Genomic DNA, 16,647 nt, shown 5'->3' with positions numbered 1-16,647 from the left:
ATATACCCATAACTAACTACCTTAATTGAAAACAAAATTACACACACCTGTGTAACTGCAACCTGTGAGGGACAGATGACGTCATCACCTCGCGTCTATCTCATGTGCTCACTGCAGTAAGGAGCATCATGGGTAACTAGGGAACCTATGGGAGAACCCCCTCAGCCACAGGAACGGGCTCTACTGCGCATGTGTGGCGCTCAAGTCCTGGGTTGCCTCGCAATGACAGGCAACAGGAAGGAGGGAGGAATGAGAAGTGAAGGGAGGGGGGCGGGCCAGAGCGCTCCGTGACAGCAGCTACAGAGCGCATGGATGTAGAGGCTGCAGGCAGAATCACATGTATACAATAAAGATGCCACAAACACCACTAAAGGGAATACATACCAGCTGGGCAAAGGGACAGCAGGGAGAAGGGGAAAGGGGGTGTGTGTGGAGGGGGAGGGGGGATACCCTGCTGTCCCTTCTCCCTGCTGTCCCTCTGCCCCCTGCAGACGCACTTACCAGAATTCCCTCCTACTGTCTCTGTACGTTCTCCCTACCTACCAATTAGATAGTAAGCTCCTCGGAGCAGGGACTCCTCTTCCTTAATGTTACTCTTAAGTCTGAAGCACTTATTCCCATGACCTGTTATGTATATTATTTGTTATTTATATGATTACCACATGTATTACTAATGTGAAGCGCTATGTACATTAATGGCGCTATATAAATAAAGACATACGTACATGCTGGGTGATAATGGTGAAAGGCAGGGTTGCAGACTGTCTAAGACATGCAAATGAGCACACATGAATATATATATACTAGCTGAGAGACCCGGCGTTGCCCGGGATGTAAATGCGTAATAAGTCGTATTATTTATAAATTGTGGAACAATAGGTGACTATTTGTTGGAAAGGTTGGATAATAATGTTGAAAAGAAAGATGGAAGAAAATGTAATACGATGTTGTATAAAAATGGTTTATTGTAAACACACCACAGTACAATGTATATTTTGGTGACATAAGTGATGTGAAAATGTGAGGCGTGTGTCCTGCTAGGGTGTGAGCGTGTGTGAGGCGGCGGGTGGGTGTTCAGTACGGGTGGCGCGTGGGTAGTGAGTGCTGGCTGTGGTTCGGGGTCCTGCTAGGGTGCGAGGCGGCGGGTGTGTGGCGAGTGCAGGTGACAGCTGGTCAGTGATATTGTTGCGTAGGGGCAGGAGGCGGTAGGTGTGTGTCGAGTGTGTGGGGTGGGTGAGAGGCGGCGGGCGTGTGTCGAGTGTGGCAGGTCTGTTTAGTGCGTGCGGCGACTGTGTGGCGCGGGAATGTGAGCGGTGGGCGGGTGAAAGGCAGAAGTGCGGGTGGGCGAAAGGCAGAGGCGGGAGGGCGGACGAAAGGCGTTGAAGGAGGGGAGGTGAGGTCGGAGGGGTGGTGAGGGGCGGTGAAGGGGGGCGGAGGGGAGGTGAGGATGGGTGGTGAGGGGGGGGGTGGTGGGGGATGGTGAGGGGAGGTGAAGGAGGGGTGAGGGGAGGTGAAGGGGGGGTGACGGGAGGTGGAGGGGGTTGCCGGAAGGTGAATGGAGGGGGGGGGGGGTGACAGGAGGTGAAGGGAGGGGGGGGGGTGACAGGAGGGGGGTGACAGGAGGCGAAGGGGGTGGTGGTGACAGGAGGTGAAGGGGGGGGAAGGGGGAGGTGGAGGAGAGGAAGGGGGAAGAGGGAGGTGGGGGAGGAGGGGAATGGGGGGAGGTGGGGTGAAGGGGGGAGGTGGGGGAAAGGGTGAAGGGGGGAGGTAAGGGTGAAGGGGGAAAGGTGGGGGAGGAGGGAAAGAGGGGGGAAGGGGGTGGAGAGGGGGAAAGGGGGAGGTGGAGGAGGGTAAGGGGGGAGGTGAGGAGGGTAAGGGGGGAGGTGAGGAGGGTAAGGGGGGAGGTGGAGGAGGGGAAGGGGGGAGGTGGAGGAGGGGAAGGGGGGAGGAGGGGAAGGGGGGAGGTGGAGGAGGGGAAGGGGGGAGGTGGAGGAGGGGAAGGGGGGAGGTGGAGGAGGGGAAGGGGGGAGGTGGAGGAGGGGAACGGGGGAGATGGAGGAGGGGAAGGGGGGAGATGGAGGAGGGGAAGGGGGGAGGTGGTGGGAAGAGGGGGGAGGTGGTGGGATGGGGGAGGAGGGGGGAGGTGGTGGGAAGAGGGGGGAGGTGGTGGGATGGGGGAGGAGGGGGGAGGTGGTGGGAAGGGGGGAGGAGGTGGTGGGAAGGGGGGAGGAGGGGGGAGGGGGGAAGGGGGGGAGGTGGGAAGGTGGGGGAGGTGGTGGAAAGGGGGTGGGAAGGTGGGGGAGGTGGTGGGAGGTGGTGGGAAGGTGGGAAGGGGGGGCGGTGGAGAGGAGGGGGGAGGTGGGAAGGGGGGGAGGTGGTGGGAAGGGGGAGGTAAGGGTGAAGGGGGAAAGGGGGTAAAGGTGGGGGAGGGGAAAAGGTGGGGGAGGAGGGAAAGGGGGGAAAGAGGGGGGAAGGGGGGAAAGAGGGGTGGAGGGGGTGGAGGGGGGGAAGAGGGGAGAGGGGAGGGAAGGGGGAGGTAAGGGTGAAGGGGGAAAGGGGGTAAAGGTGGGGGAGGGGTAGAGGGGGGGGAAAGGGGGGAGGTGGGGAGGGGGGGAGGTGGTGGGAAGGGGGAGGTAAGGGTGAAGGGGGAAAGGGGGTAAAGGTGGGGGAGGGGAAAAGGTGGGGGAGGAGGGAAAGGGGGGAAAGAGGGGGGAAGGGGGGAAAGAGGGGTGGAGGGGGGGAAGGGGTGGAGGGGGGGAAGAGGGGAGAGGGGGGGAAGGGGGAGGTAAGGGTGAAGGGGGAAAGGGGGTAAAGGTGGGGGAGGGGTGGAGGGGGGGGAAGAGGGGGGGATGGGGAAAGGGGGGAGGTGGAGGAGGGGAAGTGAGGAGGGTAAGGGGGGAGGTGAGGAGGGTAAGGGGGGAGGTGGAGGGGGGGAAGAGGGGGGGATGGGGAAAGGGGGGAGGTGGAGGAGGGGAAGTGAGGAGGGTAAGGGGGGAGGTGGAGGAGGGTAAGGGGGGAGGTGGAGGAGGGGAAGGGGGGAGGTGGAGGAAGGGAAGGGGGGAGGTGGAGGAGGGGGGAGGTGGAGGAGGGGGGAGGTGGAGGGGAAGGGGGGAGATGGAGGAGGGGAAGGGGGGAGATGGAGGAGGGGAAGGGGGGAGATGGAGGAGGGGAAAGGGGGAGATGGAGGAGGGGAAGGGGGGAGGTGGTGGGAAGGGGGGAAGAGGGGGGAGGTGGTGGGAAGGGGGGAAGAGGGGGGAGGTGGTGGGAAGGGGGGAGGAGGGGGGAGGTGGTGGGAAGGGGGGAGGAGGGGGGAGGAGGGGGGAGGTGGTGGGAAGGGGGGAGGTGGGAAGGGGGGGGGAGGTGGTGGGAAGGGGGGGGAGGTGGTGGGAAGGGGGGGGAGGTGGTGGGGAGGTGGGAAGGGGGGGGAGGTGGTGGGAAGGTGGGAAGGGGGGGAGGTTGTAAGGGGGAGTGAAGGTGGGGGTGAAGGGGGTTGAAGGTGGGGTGGAGGGGAGGTGAAGGGTGGGGGGGTGGAGGGGAGGTTAAGGGGGGGGGGTGGAGGGGAGGTTAAGGGGGGGGGGTGGAGGGGAGGTGAAGGGGGGGGTGGAGGTGAGGTGAAGGGGGGGTGAAGTGGAGGTGGAGGGGATGTGGAAGGGAGGGGAAGTGTAGTGAGGGGAGGTGGAGGGGAGGTGGAAGGGAGGTGAAGTGTAGTGAGGGGTGGGTGAGGGGAGGTGAAGGCCGCTCCCACGTGGATCTGAGGCGGGAGGCAGCTGTTGTGGCCGCTCCCCCGCTGACTGTAGCGGCGCCGGGGGGGTGGAGGGGAAGTGAGTGAGGGGAGGTGATCACTCCGCTCCCCCGCTGAGTGTAGCGGCGCCGGGGGGTGGAGGGGAAGTGAGTGAGGGGAAGTGAGTGAGGGGAGGTGATCACTCCGCTCCCCCGCTGAGTGTAGCGGCGCCGGGGGGGGTGGAGGGGAAGTGAGTGAGGGGAGGTGATCACTCCGCTCCCCCGCTGAGTGTAGCGGCGCCGGGGGGGGGTGTGGAGGGGAAGTGAGTGAGGGGAGGTGATCACTCCGCTCCCCCGCTGAGTGTAGCGGCGCCGGGGGGGGTGGTGGAGGGGAAGTGAGTGAGGGGAGGTGATCACTCCGCTCCCCGCTGAGTGTAGCGGCGCCGGGGGGGGGGGTGGAGGGGAAGTGAGTGAGGGGAGGTGATCACTCCGCTCCCCCGCTGACTGTAGCGGCGCCGGGGGGGGGGGGGTGGAGGGGAAGTGAGTGAGGGGAGGTGAAGGGGGGTGTGGGGACGTGAAGACCGCTCACTCACCCGTCCGGCCGCTCACTCACCCGTCCGGCAGCTCCCACGTGGAGGGGGGGGGGGGTGAAAGCACGGGAAACAGGGAGAGGCGGAGCCTCCGGGACCGGTGGGGAAGAGAGCGGGAGATGTGCTGCTAACACTGTGAGCCCCGCTAATGTATGTAACACTGTGTGTGTGTGTGTGTGTGTGTGTGTGTGTGTGTGTGTGTGTGTGTGTGTGTGTGTGACAGTGTGTGTGTGTGTGTGAGACAGTGTGTGTGTGTGTGTGTGTGAGACAGTGTGTGTGTGTGTGTGTGTGTGTGTGAGACAGTGTGTGTGTGTGTGTGTGACAGTGTGTGTGTGTTTTTTTTTTTTTTTTTTTTGTGGACCTTTGGCCCGTCGCTCCGCCTCAGGCCAATGCGAGGTGTGGGGGGCGGGCCAAGGGGGTGGTGTGAGTGTGTGAGGCCAATGAGAGGTGTGCGGGGGCGGGCGGCCCAAGGGACCAATGAGATTGCCGCTAGGGACACCGGACATCCAGGCAGGCAAACATACAGTGCTTTCACTAATATAGTATAAGATATACACACACACACACACACACACACACACACACACACAATGCTTTTATTCATTGTAACATCGCCGGAAGAAGAGATCAGTGTATCTCGAAAGCTCGCACAAATAAAAGCATTTCATTAGCCACAGAACGGTATTATCTATTTATTTTTTTATTTATATATATATAACCTGCCCTAAGATATGCAGATGAGCATACAGTTGTATTTACATTTGCATATATATATATATATATATATATATATATATATATATATACAGTGTTCGACAAACCTATACATTTGCTCGCCCCGGGCGAGTGGATTTAACATCGTGGCGAGCTCCTATTGGCTCAAGCAGCATACGTTTGGTACTAGGTGGCGAGTAGATTTTTTTGTGTGGCGAGTAGATTTTTTGGTGATTTGTCAACCACTGTGTATGTGTGTGTATATATATATATGTATATGTATATATATATATATATATATATATATATATATATATATATATATATATATATATATATATATATATATATATATATATATATATATATATATATATATATATATATATATATAATACACACACATACATACAGTGGTCGACAAATCACCAAAAAATCTACTCGCCACCTAGAACCACACGTGTGCTGCTTGGGCCAATAGGAGCTCGCCACGATGTTAAATCCACTCGCCCGGGCCGTGCAAATGTATAGGTTATATATATATATATATATATATATATATACACACACACACACACACACACACACATTTTTTTTCCTCTATATCTCAGACCCTTGACAATCCATTGCTAGATTAAGGCCTCCCCAAAGATCTTCCAGGTGCTGCGGTTGCAAGCCTCTTCATGCTACTCCGATACATTTCCTAATTTCGTCCTCCCATTTTACTTTAGGTCATGGTCTTGGTCCTTTCATTTCAAGTACTGCCATTTAAACCATTTTCGCCCTTGTGATGATATCGCAGACTTGTTTGCTTCCGAACCCATTCATTCTTTTTCCCTGTCTCTGCGGGTAATGCTCGGCATACATCTTTCCATACTTTGAGTTGTCTGAATTCTTTGTACTCAGGGCCCGAGTTTCACAGACAGAATACACAGGCTTGAGGCACAGTGGAAGATTCCTTTGGAATATTGTCTTGTTTATTCTAAATGCGCTCCATCCCATCTTCATTGTCCTATTGTGCTCATTCGAAAGGTTCCCATCAATTGTTACTTGCCCGCCAAGATACAAGCCATCATTAAATAAACTGTGATATCACCAATCTGGCATTAACACGATTTTCCGTGAAATCACTTCAGATGGGCACTATCGCAGTTTATAAAATAAGGGCTGTAGTTTTAGACTTGTAGCTATATTCCATTTACTTTGATCTTTGTAGCGTTGATATTATTTTGTTGCACATCTCCTTGGTCTTGATCAGAGTCATAAGGCTCATATTGATTCATAATTGGTGCTACTGCGACGTTACGTAGCGCCGTAGCAAGTGCATGCAGTCTGTTGCGGGTGCCCATAGTGGGCGCGACGGCTGACTACACGCGATCGCTGGAGGTTAAAGGCCTTCGACATCTGCGGCACGTGAGCAGCTCAGCCAATGAGGGCGAACCGCTCACGCCCCCACACCCCCGGTCGCCCTCTCGTCTCCTACACTATAAGCTGGAATCGCTATTACAACGACTGACGTAACGCGGTTGCGTCACCGTAGCCCTTACTATAAACGCAGCCCAAGGATGCCCACCACCTTGCTCTGGCAAGTTCTGATAATGACAGGTAGTCTGCAAAGCGAAGATAACGAAGTATTTGCAGTTGGTTTTGATCCCATTTTCTTCCCATTTCAATGTCTTAAACAATTCTTCAAGTGTTGCTGTGAAAAGCGCAAAAAAAGTTGATTACCTGCTTCAAGCGGTATGCTCAATCTGCAAAACGATTGTTTCAGTCCAGGTAGGTACATAAAACTTAAGCTTTTCTTGTCAGGAAATTTCTCATGTATTTAAAACACTAGTCTTTCTTAGGTGCTCACACGATGGACTGCCCTGTCCACCATCAATCGAAGGTAACATGTGCAAAGTGTCACACTCCAGGATTAGCTTTGTTTCTTTCAAAGTGCCAAATCTTTGACACATCTTCGGCAGATACTGTATATTGGTTCAAGGTGATAGAAGGTCCTTGCTGTGAAAAGGAGCAGATGACTGGTGCCTGAGGTCCTATGTTTACTATTAAAATATAGAATAACCATTGAGAAAGGAGGTGTGGGCCACACCCTTTTCCAGCGGGCTCCTACCAATTGGATTCTTATTTGAAAGGCCACCATATAAATACCCTATATCACTGGTGGTGTCCAGCAGTAACCACAAGCCCTGCTATGCACATGGTAAGCTTTATTAAATATCACCAAGTGCAAAATTGTCAGCCATCATACCAAAAAAAGATAAAAACACTCTACAAATATCCCGCTCTTTAAGATGCATTCACTTCTTGTTAACAAAGTTCAGTTTAGACACTGGAGGATGGCACATGATTATATTGTACAGTATTGTCAAATTACCGCAATATCTGGACTCTGGCCTTCATAAAGGGATGATTTCGCTGCACGCCTGACATCTGTTATTGTATCCCTTTCTCCAGCACTCTTTGCAGGTGTATGATTAAAATGCCAAGCATTCAGGACATGTCAAGCTATGTTGACCTTCTGGTATTAATGTATAGTTCTCTTTTGCTTAATGATGCAGCTGGCAGAGCTGAAACAGGAGTGCTTAGCCCGCGGCTTGGAGGCAAAAGGAAATAAGCAGGATCTGATCAACAGGCTCCAGACATATCTAGAGGAACATGGTGGGTATATGCATTATTCCATTAAAAACCAACCTCCCTAAGTTGTTTTTATTTTATATTGCCCTTTCTGTACGTTAAAAGTAGTAAGTCAGTATTGCAATTTCGGGGGGAAATAATGTTCTTACCATTGAGTTTCACTATTTCAAATACTTCTATTTTTTTTCTTGTCCTGTTTTTGTAGTTGGTTATCTTTTTCTTTTTCTATATTTTATTGGGGAACATAATAATAAATACAACACTGACCTGTAATAATAATAATTTAAAATATGGGCTGTTACATATAGGTAGATCTATCTCCTAATTGGATAAAACTCTAGCAAGATTGTAAGAATAGACTTGGATATAAAGCATCATTCATAGATCTGATGAATTATTGTACAAAAAGTATATAAGGTGATAATGGAGGTTTGGATTTAAAGATAGGGAGAAAAGGTCATTTCTTATTTATGGCATGTCATCTAGTTATAATCTAATAAAGCTTTTGCATATATAATTAGTTCAATTTGGTCCTGTGTGAGCTACGTTAAAGGGAATGAAAGAGCATTAGCGTTGGGCCGTGGGAGTCGCTAGTGTCCTTTTTTTATTGAACCCTCCTCTTTAGCTGGCGTTTTAGCCAGATTGAAGTATACAGTCAATCTGAGTGTTGCTCTGTATTGCAGAATGTTGAAGGGAATAATGCACCTTTTTTGAGACCCTTTTGCAATGCAGACGTGTTAAAGGGTCTTCACGCTAATGATTTTGTTTCTCTCCTTGTTTTCCTGCAGCTGAAGATGATGCCAATGAGGAAGATGTGCTAGGAGAAGAAACCGAGGTAAAGGTCAGCTGCTCACTTGATAAACCAATAATGCATTTCTGTGTTCCCTGGTCAGACGGGGACTGATTATTATTAGTAGTAGTATTATTATATAAGTATTTTAACAGATCGTGTATTGCACATGAAAAAGAACATTTGTCAACAGAATAAATGTTAGGCAATATGAGGCTGTGGGAAGAGGCCACAACTTTTTCAATAATGGTAGGCAAAAGAAAAGCAAAAAGTACATTTCTGCCATTCTTTACATGTAAAGTGGATCGTTTTTACAGCCCATGCATGATGGTTTACATGGGGAAACCCCTTGCATGGTTGACTAGATAATGTTTTGGGTCATATTCGCTGCCCCCAACACCCTGCTCTAACACAGGGGTTCGCAAACTTCTGCCCGGGATCTGCAGCGTTTGTGCGCCCCCCTCTCCCAATGACTCAGCATCAAATGCCGCACGTTGCCATGGCGCCGCGTGACGACACATGACACCGCGGCGTCATTTGATGCCGTGTTGCCATGGCGACGCGTCACCGAATACCCGCAGAGAGCAGGTAAGTGAGTAACAGAGGCCTCACGCCTCCCCCGGCATTTAATTTAAATGGCATTGGGATGAGCGCGGGCCCCTGTAACTGCCCGCACCCCCCCTACAAATTCTCGCACCTCCCAGTTTGCGCACCGCTGTTCTAACAGTTCAAAAATGTGGCTTCCTACCTGCTTATTGAATTCCAGCAAAGCTCATATCCCATACTAGCATATGCATATATACACACGCTCTGCACATACATATTCCTAGCTTGTTGCAGTCTGTTTTAGTGTTGGCGAGTCTCCTAGCAGTAAAGGCATAATGCTTTACCGTTACATTTCCTCACTTTCAAGGAAGAAGATCCAAAGCCAGTTGAAGCTCCAGTGAAGGAAGATGAGCCGCCTCCTCCTCCCAAACCAGCGGAAGCAACGTAAGAACCGGGGATTCTAAATCTGTACCGAGTAACTTCTAATGACCTCGTGTTATCAGTTCCTGGGACGACCCATTTCCTCCGTGTTATATTTTTTGTTCCTCTGGGATTTGACTACAATGTAGCCATTTTGCTTGGTATCCAAGTCAGAACTATTTTTCTAAGATTTTGGGAACAATTGAATGGTAGAATTTGATAACAAAAATGTGTGTGTGTGTGTGTGTGTGTCGAAATGTCATGTCCATGCTCCTAAAAATTCACTCCTGGCAACTGTTCCAGACTGCTACTTGTCATGTGGTCTCCCTTTTCTCCAGGAGCTTCTGGTGCCTCTACTTGCAAATAGTATTTGCAGAGACCTAAAAGTCCCTGAAGCACTTTCCTCCCACAAGTAGCTTTGCTAGTGTAAACCGTGTCTGGCACCATGGCAGAGGCAGTAAACTGGATTTGCAAGTGAAAATGAGCACCCAGCGAGACCAGCACAGTCTTTAGGACCTCTTTATATTGTTATAAAGTTTTTAGTTTATACCGTCTGTGCTATGTTGTGCCTTCTTCTCTTCTCCTGAAATTACCCATGCCTGCACAGCATTGCATTACAGCATTGCCACTGATTGTGATGTGCCTGTTTATTATTCACTAGTATGTGAGTATAACCGTTGGAGGTTACTTTAGAGTTTTGCTCTATTAGTCCATAGGATATGACCCTATGGTGTTTGTTTTCCCCCCTATGACTGGTCCTGCCCTCCACTCCCTTTTTCTTGGAAGACTACCTATACCTGAAGACATTTTGAAACCATTTCTCATCTAAGGTTTAGTGGAGGGCATTTTTTCTACCCTACATGGGTTTAGGTTCACTTTTGAGTTCAAGTATACTTTCACTAAAGTCACTATATTCTATCTAAAAGTTTGGCAGGATAAAGGGTCTTGATTCACAAACCTAGTTTATTTTTCATACCTCACTTGAATGAGGTTGTTTATTGCTATCACATATATATAGATATACATATCTATATATCTGTTTGGAATATTTGTTCAGGGACCTGAGTCCCTAAATTTTTAATTGTGAGTGCCACCCTAGACTCTTTGTTTCTAATAAATGATCACACACCGGAAAGTGTTGCAAACATCTTGCACTGCTGGGGAGGTGTGCTAAAGCCTGCTATGGAAATTAAAGGATGCTCGGTATATTAAAACATTAAAAATGGCATTAAAGTTGAATTTAATAAATATCTAAAACTACACAACTGATTAAAAAATAATAATAAATAAAAAAATACGTTGGGATATTGTATTAACTGCTCTCTCTCTCTCTCTCTCTCTCTCTCTCTCTCTCTCTCTCTCTCTCTCTCTCTCTCTCTCTCTCTCTCTCTCTCTCTCTCTCGCATGGACTGCTTGCTTCAGGTCCTGTAACATAATTTTGATGGGACTTTGACTAGGCCACTCTAAAACGCGGAGTTTCTTCTTCTACCGCCTTTCTTTTGTATATCTGCTCATATGTTTAGGATCATTGTCTTGTTGCATGACCCACTTTCGCTTCAGCTCATGGATGGATGGCCTGACATTCTCCCCTAGAATCTTCTGAAACAATGCAGAATTCATGGTTGCATCAATGATGGCAAGCCATTCAGGTCCTGAGGCAGAAAAGCAGCCCCAAACCATCGCACTCCCACCACCATGCTTGCCGGTTGAGATAGTTCTGTTCAAACGCAGTGTTTGTTTTTAGCCAAACAGAACGTTTCTCATTGAGGCAAAAAAGTTCAACCTTTGACTCGTCTCTCCAGAGAACATTGTTCCAGAAGTCTTGAGGATCATCTATGTGCTCTTTGGCAAACTTCAGATGGGCAGCAATGTTCTTTTTAGAGAGCAGTGGTTTCCTCCTGGCTTTTCTTCCATGAACACCATTCTTGTTCAGTCTTTTTCTGATTGTTGAGTTATGAACACTCACATGAGTAAAGGCGAGTGTGACCTGCAGATCCTTGGATGTTACTCTGCGGTTTGTGACTTCCTGGATGATTTGTCGGTTAGTGTTTGAAGAAATGTTGGTAGGGTGACAGCTTTTGGGCAGTGTGACTGTGGTCTTGAACTTTCTTCATTTATCCAGACTTTCTGTCTGTGTATTGGTGGAGTCCCAAATACTCAGAAATGTTGTAACCCTTTCTAGACTGATGAGCATCAATAACTGTTTTTCTGAGGTTCTCAGAGATTTTTTTTGACCGTGGGATGGTTTTCACACCTGTATAGGGAGGGCCAAATGATGCAAGAGAGTAATGCATGCACTCAATACATGTGGTAAAAAGAGGGGTTCTTTGCCGCCAGTGCACCGTATCCAGGGAGGTCCACAGGTTCCAGAGGAAGCTAATCGGCAAAGCAGGAGGCAGGCACACGGTCTTATTCAGAATGCTTTAATGTGCCATATAATCCCACGTTTCGGTCGTACAGCGCTACCTTTCATAATCCGAGGGCCCTCACCTTGTAATAAGGTAGCGTTGTACGACCGAAACGTCGGATTATATGGCCATTAAAGCATTCTGAATAACACCGTGTGCCTGCCTCCTGCTGTGCTGGTGAGGACAAAACCCACAAAGTTTCTGATATTTATACAGGGTGGGGCTTCCTAAACTCACCCCTGAAGATCTACCTAATTATTTAAACCCTTGATTATCCCCTTTAATGTAGCTGATAAAACTAGCGTTTCACATAGTTTTGCACGTACCCTGACTCTATATCATTTTGTTTCAAAAGACATGAAATTGGTTAATATTACCCCTACTGGATATTTTAGAAAAGACTAGTTTTCGAGAAGGTTATCATGAAAAAACTATGGCATTTCCGTAATTATCATTTGGGTTCACCATTTTTTTTCGTATATATGTATATAGATACAAAAAAGGACAGACACTCCTATGCTAAAAATAGTGAGATTTATTAGCGCAACGTTTCGGTCCCTTCTGGAACCTTTCTCATGAACAAACAAAGTGACGAGTAGACCCAGATATACCAAACCCCTCACCCTGTGTCAAAACAAAAATTTGTGCCAAAAACCCTAGAGAAACCCCCAGTGACGTCACAGAAGTGGCTGGGCCTATGAAGCTGCAGTGTAGTAGAAGGGGAGGGAAGAATAAGCAGTTACGCTCCAGTCGTAGCAGAACACAGAAAGAGGGTGAAAAGCAACACATCAACACACTTAATAAAGAAACATACTGTCGATTAAATGTGTCGGCTAATGTAGCCGGTGTGTGCAAACATTGCAACCGCGAGGGGCAGGGGGGCTCGTGTACAATTATTCTTTGACATAAATGTTGGATGTGCGTCTGCATAATGCTGCAAAAACAGAACAGCGAAATTGGAGCCAAGAGGGCATTAGCAACAAAAGAACAATGCATAATTTGAGTTTATAATAAAGTCCCAGCATGCCTGGAAGGGCAGCGATCAATGTAACCTTTTTCCGTCTCAGATCAGTCGGTCTCCGCTGGTCGGGAGGTTCGTGGGGTAACGGCTCCACAAGCTGCAGCTTGTTCCGCCAGTTGACCACAATCCCTGCTGTTCGTGCAGGTTCAATGAGGTAGAAAGTGGGACTGGGTAAATCACACCAATAGCAATAACAGCACTGCAGTCTTCACTCGCTCATTTTGGTAATAGTGATAAACCATCTGCTGCACACTTGTTAGTTCCCCAATGAATGTAGCATCTGTACCTTCTAGTTTCAGGAGAGCAGAAAACAGAGGAGCCTTAGTACGGGGTTTAGATTAATCCCACAAAGGAGTTTCTGGGGCTAAATTATAGTTTGCCCAATAAATCTACTACTGAGCATCTTTTTGGCACCTGCTCTTTAATTTTCACACTTCATTGTAACGAGCTACACCTGGATTTGCCTCTGATTGCTTCATTTCTTGTATTTCCTCAAAAAGATTATTTTTTCTGTGCTTTCAACTTCAAGCTTCATATAGTCTTCATAATTGTTTGTTAAAGTGTCCCCATACATTTCGAGCAAGCTTTAGTGATTTCTTCAGTTCTAGTTGGTTCTCTGATGTTATTCTTTAGGATCCTGATTGCTTTGTTTTTTTTCTTTCTTTTTCTTTCTTTAAGCTGTTTTCTTCCATCTTCCATTCAGATGTAATATGAAGTGAACCAATTTGTGAGCATTCCTTGTGTCGAAACTGTTGAGGACTGTGTAGTCTTCGATTATGTGCTTCTTCTGAGCTAAGATATGGTCCACACCAAGTTCACTTTCTATTTTGATTTTTCTCCGATGAATTCATGATGTAGAAGTTGTCACGTTCTCCACATTCATTCCTGTTGCCATAACCATACTTATCAACTGATGTTTCGTCTTTCTGCTGGGCACCAATCTTTGCATTGATATCTCCCGTAATGATCTGGAGGATACCATTTCCTTTGTTATGGAATTGGTTGCTTACACGGTAGAAGTCTTCCACTTCTTTGCCTGTGTGACTTGATGTTGGGGCATGCACTTGGATTATTTGAAGCCTGTCAGCTGAATGACGATCGTGGCTGCGCTTTCCAATGCTTTCATACTCCACTATGTTGTTTCTCTAGCCATTGTTAACACTAAAGCCTACTCCTCTGACTCCACCATTTTATGTACCTCTTTAATATACTGTGTTGACTAATCCGTGCTTGCTCTGTCCAACTTTAAAACAAAAGGTAACCGAAATCCTTTGCGCGCTTAGTCAGGGGAGGTGCAAGTGCGAAAAGCATAGAGGTCACGTGAGGTTGCTCAGCACGTTTTCATTGGTTGGTTTCACAGACTGCTAGAGTTGGTGTTCCTTCTAGCAACGGAGACTGCAGTCCGGACTTTTTTATCAGCGGCTCTCTTCTTTTGTCTTTAATATCTTGTTTACTTTTGAGCTCGGGCCTATATACATACCGTTTACACGTGTCTGTCCTGTAGTCGCACTCACTGCAGTGTACACACCAACGTACGGTGCCCCGTGGAACATGCCGTTTAATTTATCATGACTCAGGCACAGGGAGATAGTGACTTGTCCAAGACTGAGAGCAGTTGTAGCTGGAGTTCAAATCAGTTTAACTTCCTTCAAAGGCAGTGACATTACAGCTGTTCTATTCTTTGCATGCACATCCTGTAATTTGTGCCACTGCATAACTCTGAGGCCTCGTCCCCACTGTTTGCAGCTGCGTGCACGGCGCAAACAAGGTATGGCCCTCTATGGGGCAGGCCCCAGTCAGTGCGTGCGCGCACATGACCAAGCGCGAGTGGCGCGGCGACATTTTGAAAAGTGAAAAAATCCCCATTGCGAGTGATTTTGAAGTTCTTCAGATCACTCGGGTGGAGGGAACCTTAGGCTGGGGCCATGGTGCCTTCGCCCGTACGGAGGCGTGCGCAGCCGTGACGTCACCCGCTTGAAGAGGGTGCGTTTTTCGGCCATGGTACACGAACTGCTCACGTGACCGTCCTGACGCGCCAAGAAATCAGTTTGAACTAATTTCTTGCGCAAAGAGCGCACGCCGCATGGACACGAACTCTGCCTTAAGGCAGTTTGTTCGCTCGGTGTGTGGACTTGCCCGCGGACTGTGTGCGGTACCATGGCCCCGGCCTTATGCTGCAACAGTACAGTGAAGAATTCAAACATGCTTGGGATAGACACAGGCGGTCCTAAATATAACAAAACAAAGGATCAAATCGCTTCTGAGGTTTTGCAGCAGAAAGTGTTCCCTATGGACCGTAAAATTCAGTTTCTGCTCTTGCAATACAGAACTGCTCCACATAAATTATTAATGATTTTTTTTTATGGGGGATGTTATGGTTGTAGAAGGCAGCACCATCAGTAAAATGAGGTCCCAGTAAAGAAAGTAACTATGTAAGTGGTGTAGTTTTGGGCACATAGTGAGGGGAAGGTTAGGGTGGCTGCCTGGAGCTGTAGCTTGGAGATACTGGCGGGGAATCCTAGGAATTGTTAAGGACGTCCGATAGAAAGGAGAGCTGGATGTTGGTATCCAGTATGGGAACATTGACGTAGATAGAGATGCAGTGCGGAGAAATGTATGTATGTATGTATGTATGTCTTTATTTATATAGCACCATTCATGTACATAGCGCTTCACAGTAGTAATACACGTGACAATCTCATAAATAACAAATAATACAAATAACAGATCATGGGAATAAGTGCTTCAGGCATTAAAGTAACATTTAGGAAAAGGAGTCCCTGACCCGGAGCTTACAATCTAATAATGAAATGTACGCAGTGGAGCACAATTCTTAGGTAGATGGCAACGTCCGTGTCTTTCCCCCCCAGAAATATTTATGGTAAACATGGGTGTGAAGGACTGTGCTCTTTGCACCAGAGACTGACTGAAGGCTAATTCTATATTGTCTGACTTGGCTGTGCTAACCTTTTCAAGCCAAACATCCCTGTTAACGTTCATGGGGATTTTGGGCTGAAAACAGCCCTAGCAGCTGCTTTGGGCAATATTAAATTGCCCCATAGTGTGAAGAGCAGGGATTTATGATTTATTGGCACAGCTGTTCTACCTTTAAATGATATAGACTGGGCCTCAATATTTTTTTCCTCTAGAACAAGTGGAAAATTGCGGGTTCCTCTTCAGAAGAAGACCTGTTAATCACTGCTCTGCTTTCCAACATTGTGCCTCATGTTATAGGGCAGAGGTTCTACAGCAGTCTAGTCTTTTCTGTCTGACTCCTGAGGTGGACCGGTGCAGGCAAGTAATATATGGAGTTATGCCTATTTGATCATGGTTATTGGTAAATATACAATAGTGAGTCGGCACTCCCAAGGTAAATAGAAAAATGTAGCAAAGGTGCAGGGAACCCAAAGAGACCCCTAAATCCCTCAATACATAGACACACCCGCACAGGAAGCCATACACAAACCAGCAAACGGGAACAAGTGACTCATAATAAGTCATTTACTGTAAACTATCAATAAAAACAGACACCATACATAGTGTATATAAACACACAGGTAAGTGGTGTGAGTTCAAATAACCACAAAGAACACAAAGATAATATAACACATAGAAAGGCATACTTGGCTCAGATCACAACATAACATTTGCCGAAAGACAAAGGCACAGAAAAAAATGTGACAGGGTGAAGGTGAAAAGGGTGGGTCAAAAATCAAAATCAAAAGGGAAAAACAACAATCCTAAAAAAAAAAAAAAAAAAAAGTGTGGGTGGAGTATAACAATATTAAATCAACCCCG

General features: G+C 47.9%; 1 protein-coding gene across 5 annotated transcripts in view; it reads left to right on the top strand.

Annotated features, from left to right (window-relative positions):
• Window positions 1–16,647, top strand: part of SARNP (SAP domain containing ribonucleoprotein) — a 63,581-nt gene that overhangs the window by 8,418 nt on the left and 38,516 nt on the right. For 2 of the 5 annotated variants that reach the window (XM_075591383.1, XM_075591381.1), the window contains exons 2-4: window positions 7,589–7,688; window positions 8,453–8,505; window positions 9,368–9,444. In XM_075591383.1, the coding sequence (XP_075447498.1) occupies window positions 7,589–7,688; window positions 8,453–8,505; window positions 9,368–9,444 (230 nt within the window). Of the gene's footprint in view, window positions 1–7,588; window positions 7,689–8,452; window positions 8,506–9,367; window positions 9,445–15,998; window positions 16,144–16,647 lie in introns of those variants that run through there. The other 3 variants (XM_075591384.1, XM_075591385.1, XM_075591382.1) reach the window with 3 other exon arrangements.

The sequence above is a fragment of the Ascaphus truei genome, chromosome 3, assembly GCF_040206685.1.
Source record: "Ascaphus truei isolate aAscTru1 chromosome 3, aAscTru1.hap1, whole genome shotgun sequence".
Taxonomy (NCBI): Eukaryota; Metazoa; Chordata; class Amphibia; order Anura; family Ascaphidae; genus Ascaphus; species Ascaphus truei.
Note: the sequence above shows the minus strand (reverse complement) of the source record. Positions and strands in the feature narration are given on the sequence as shown.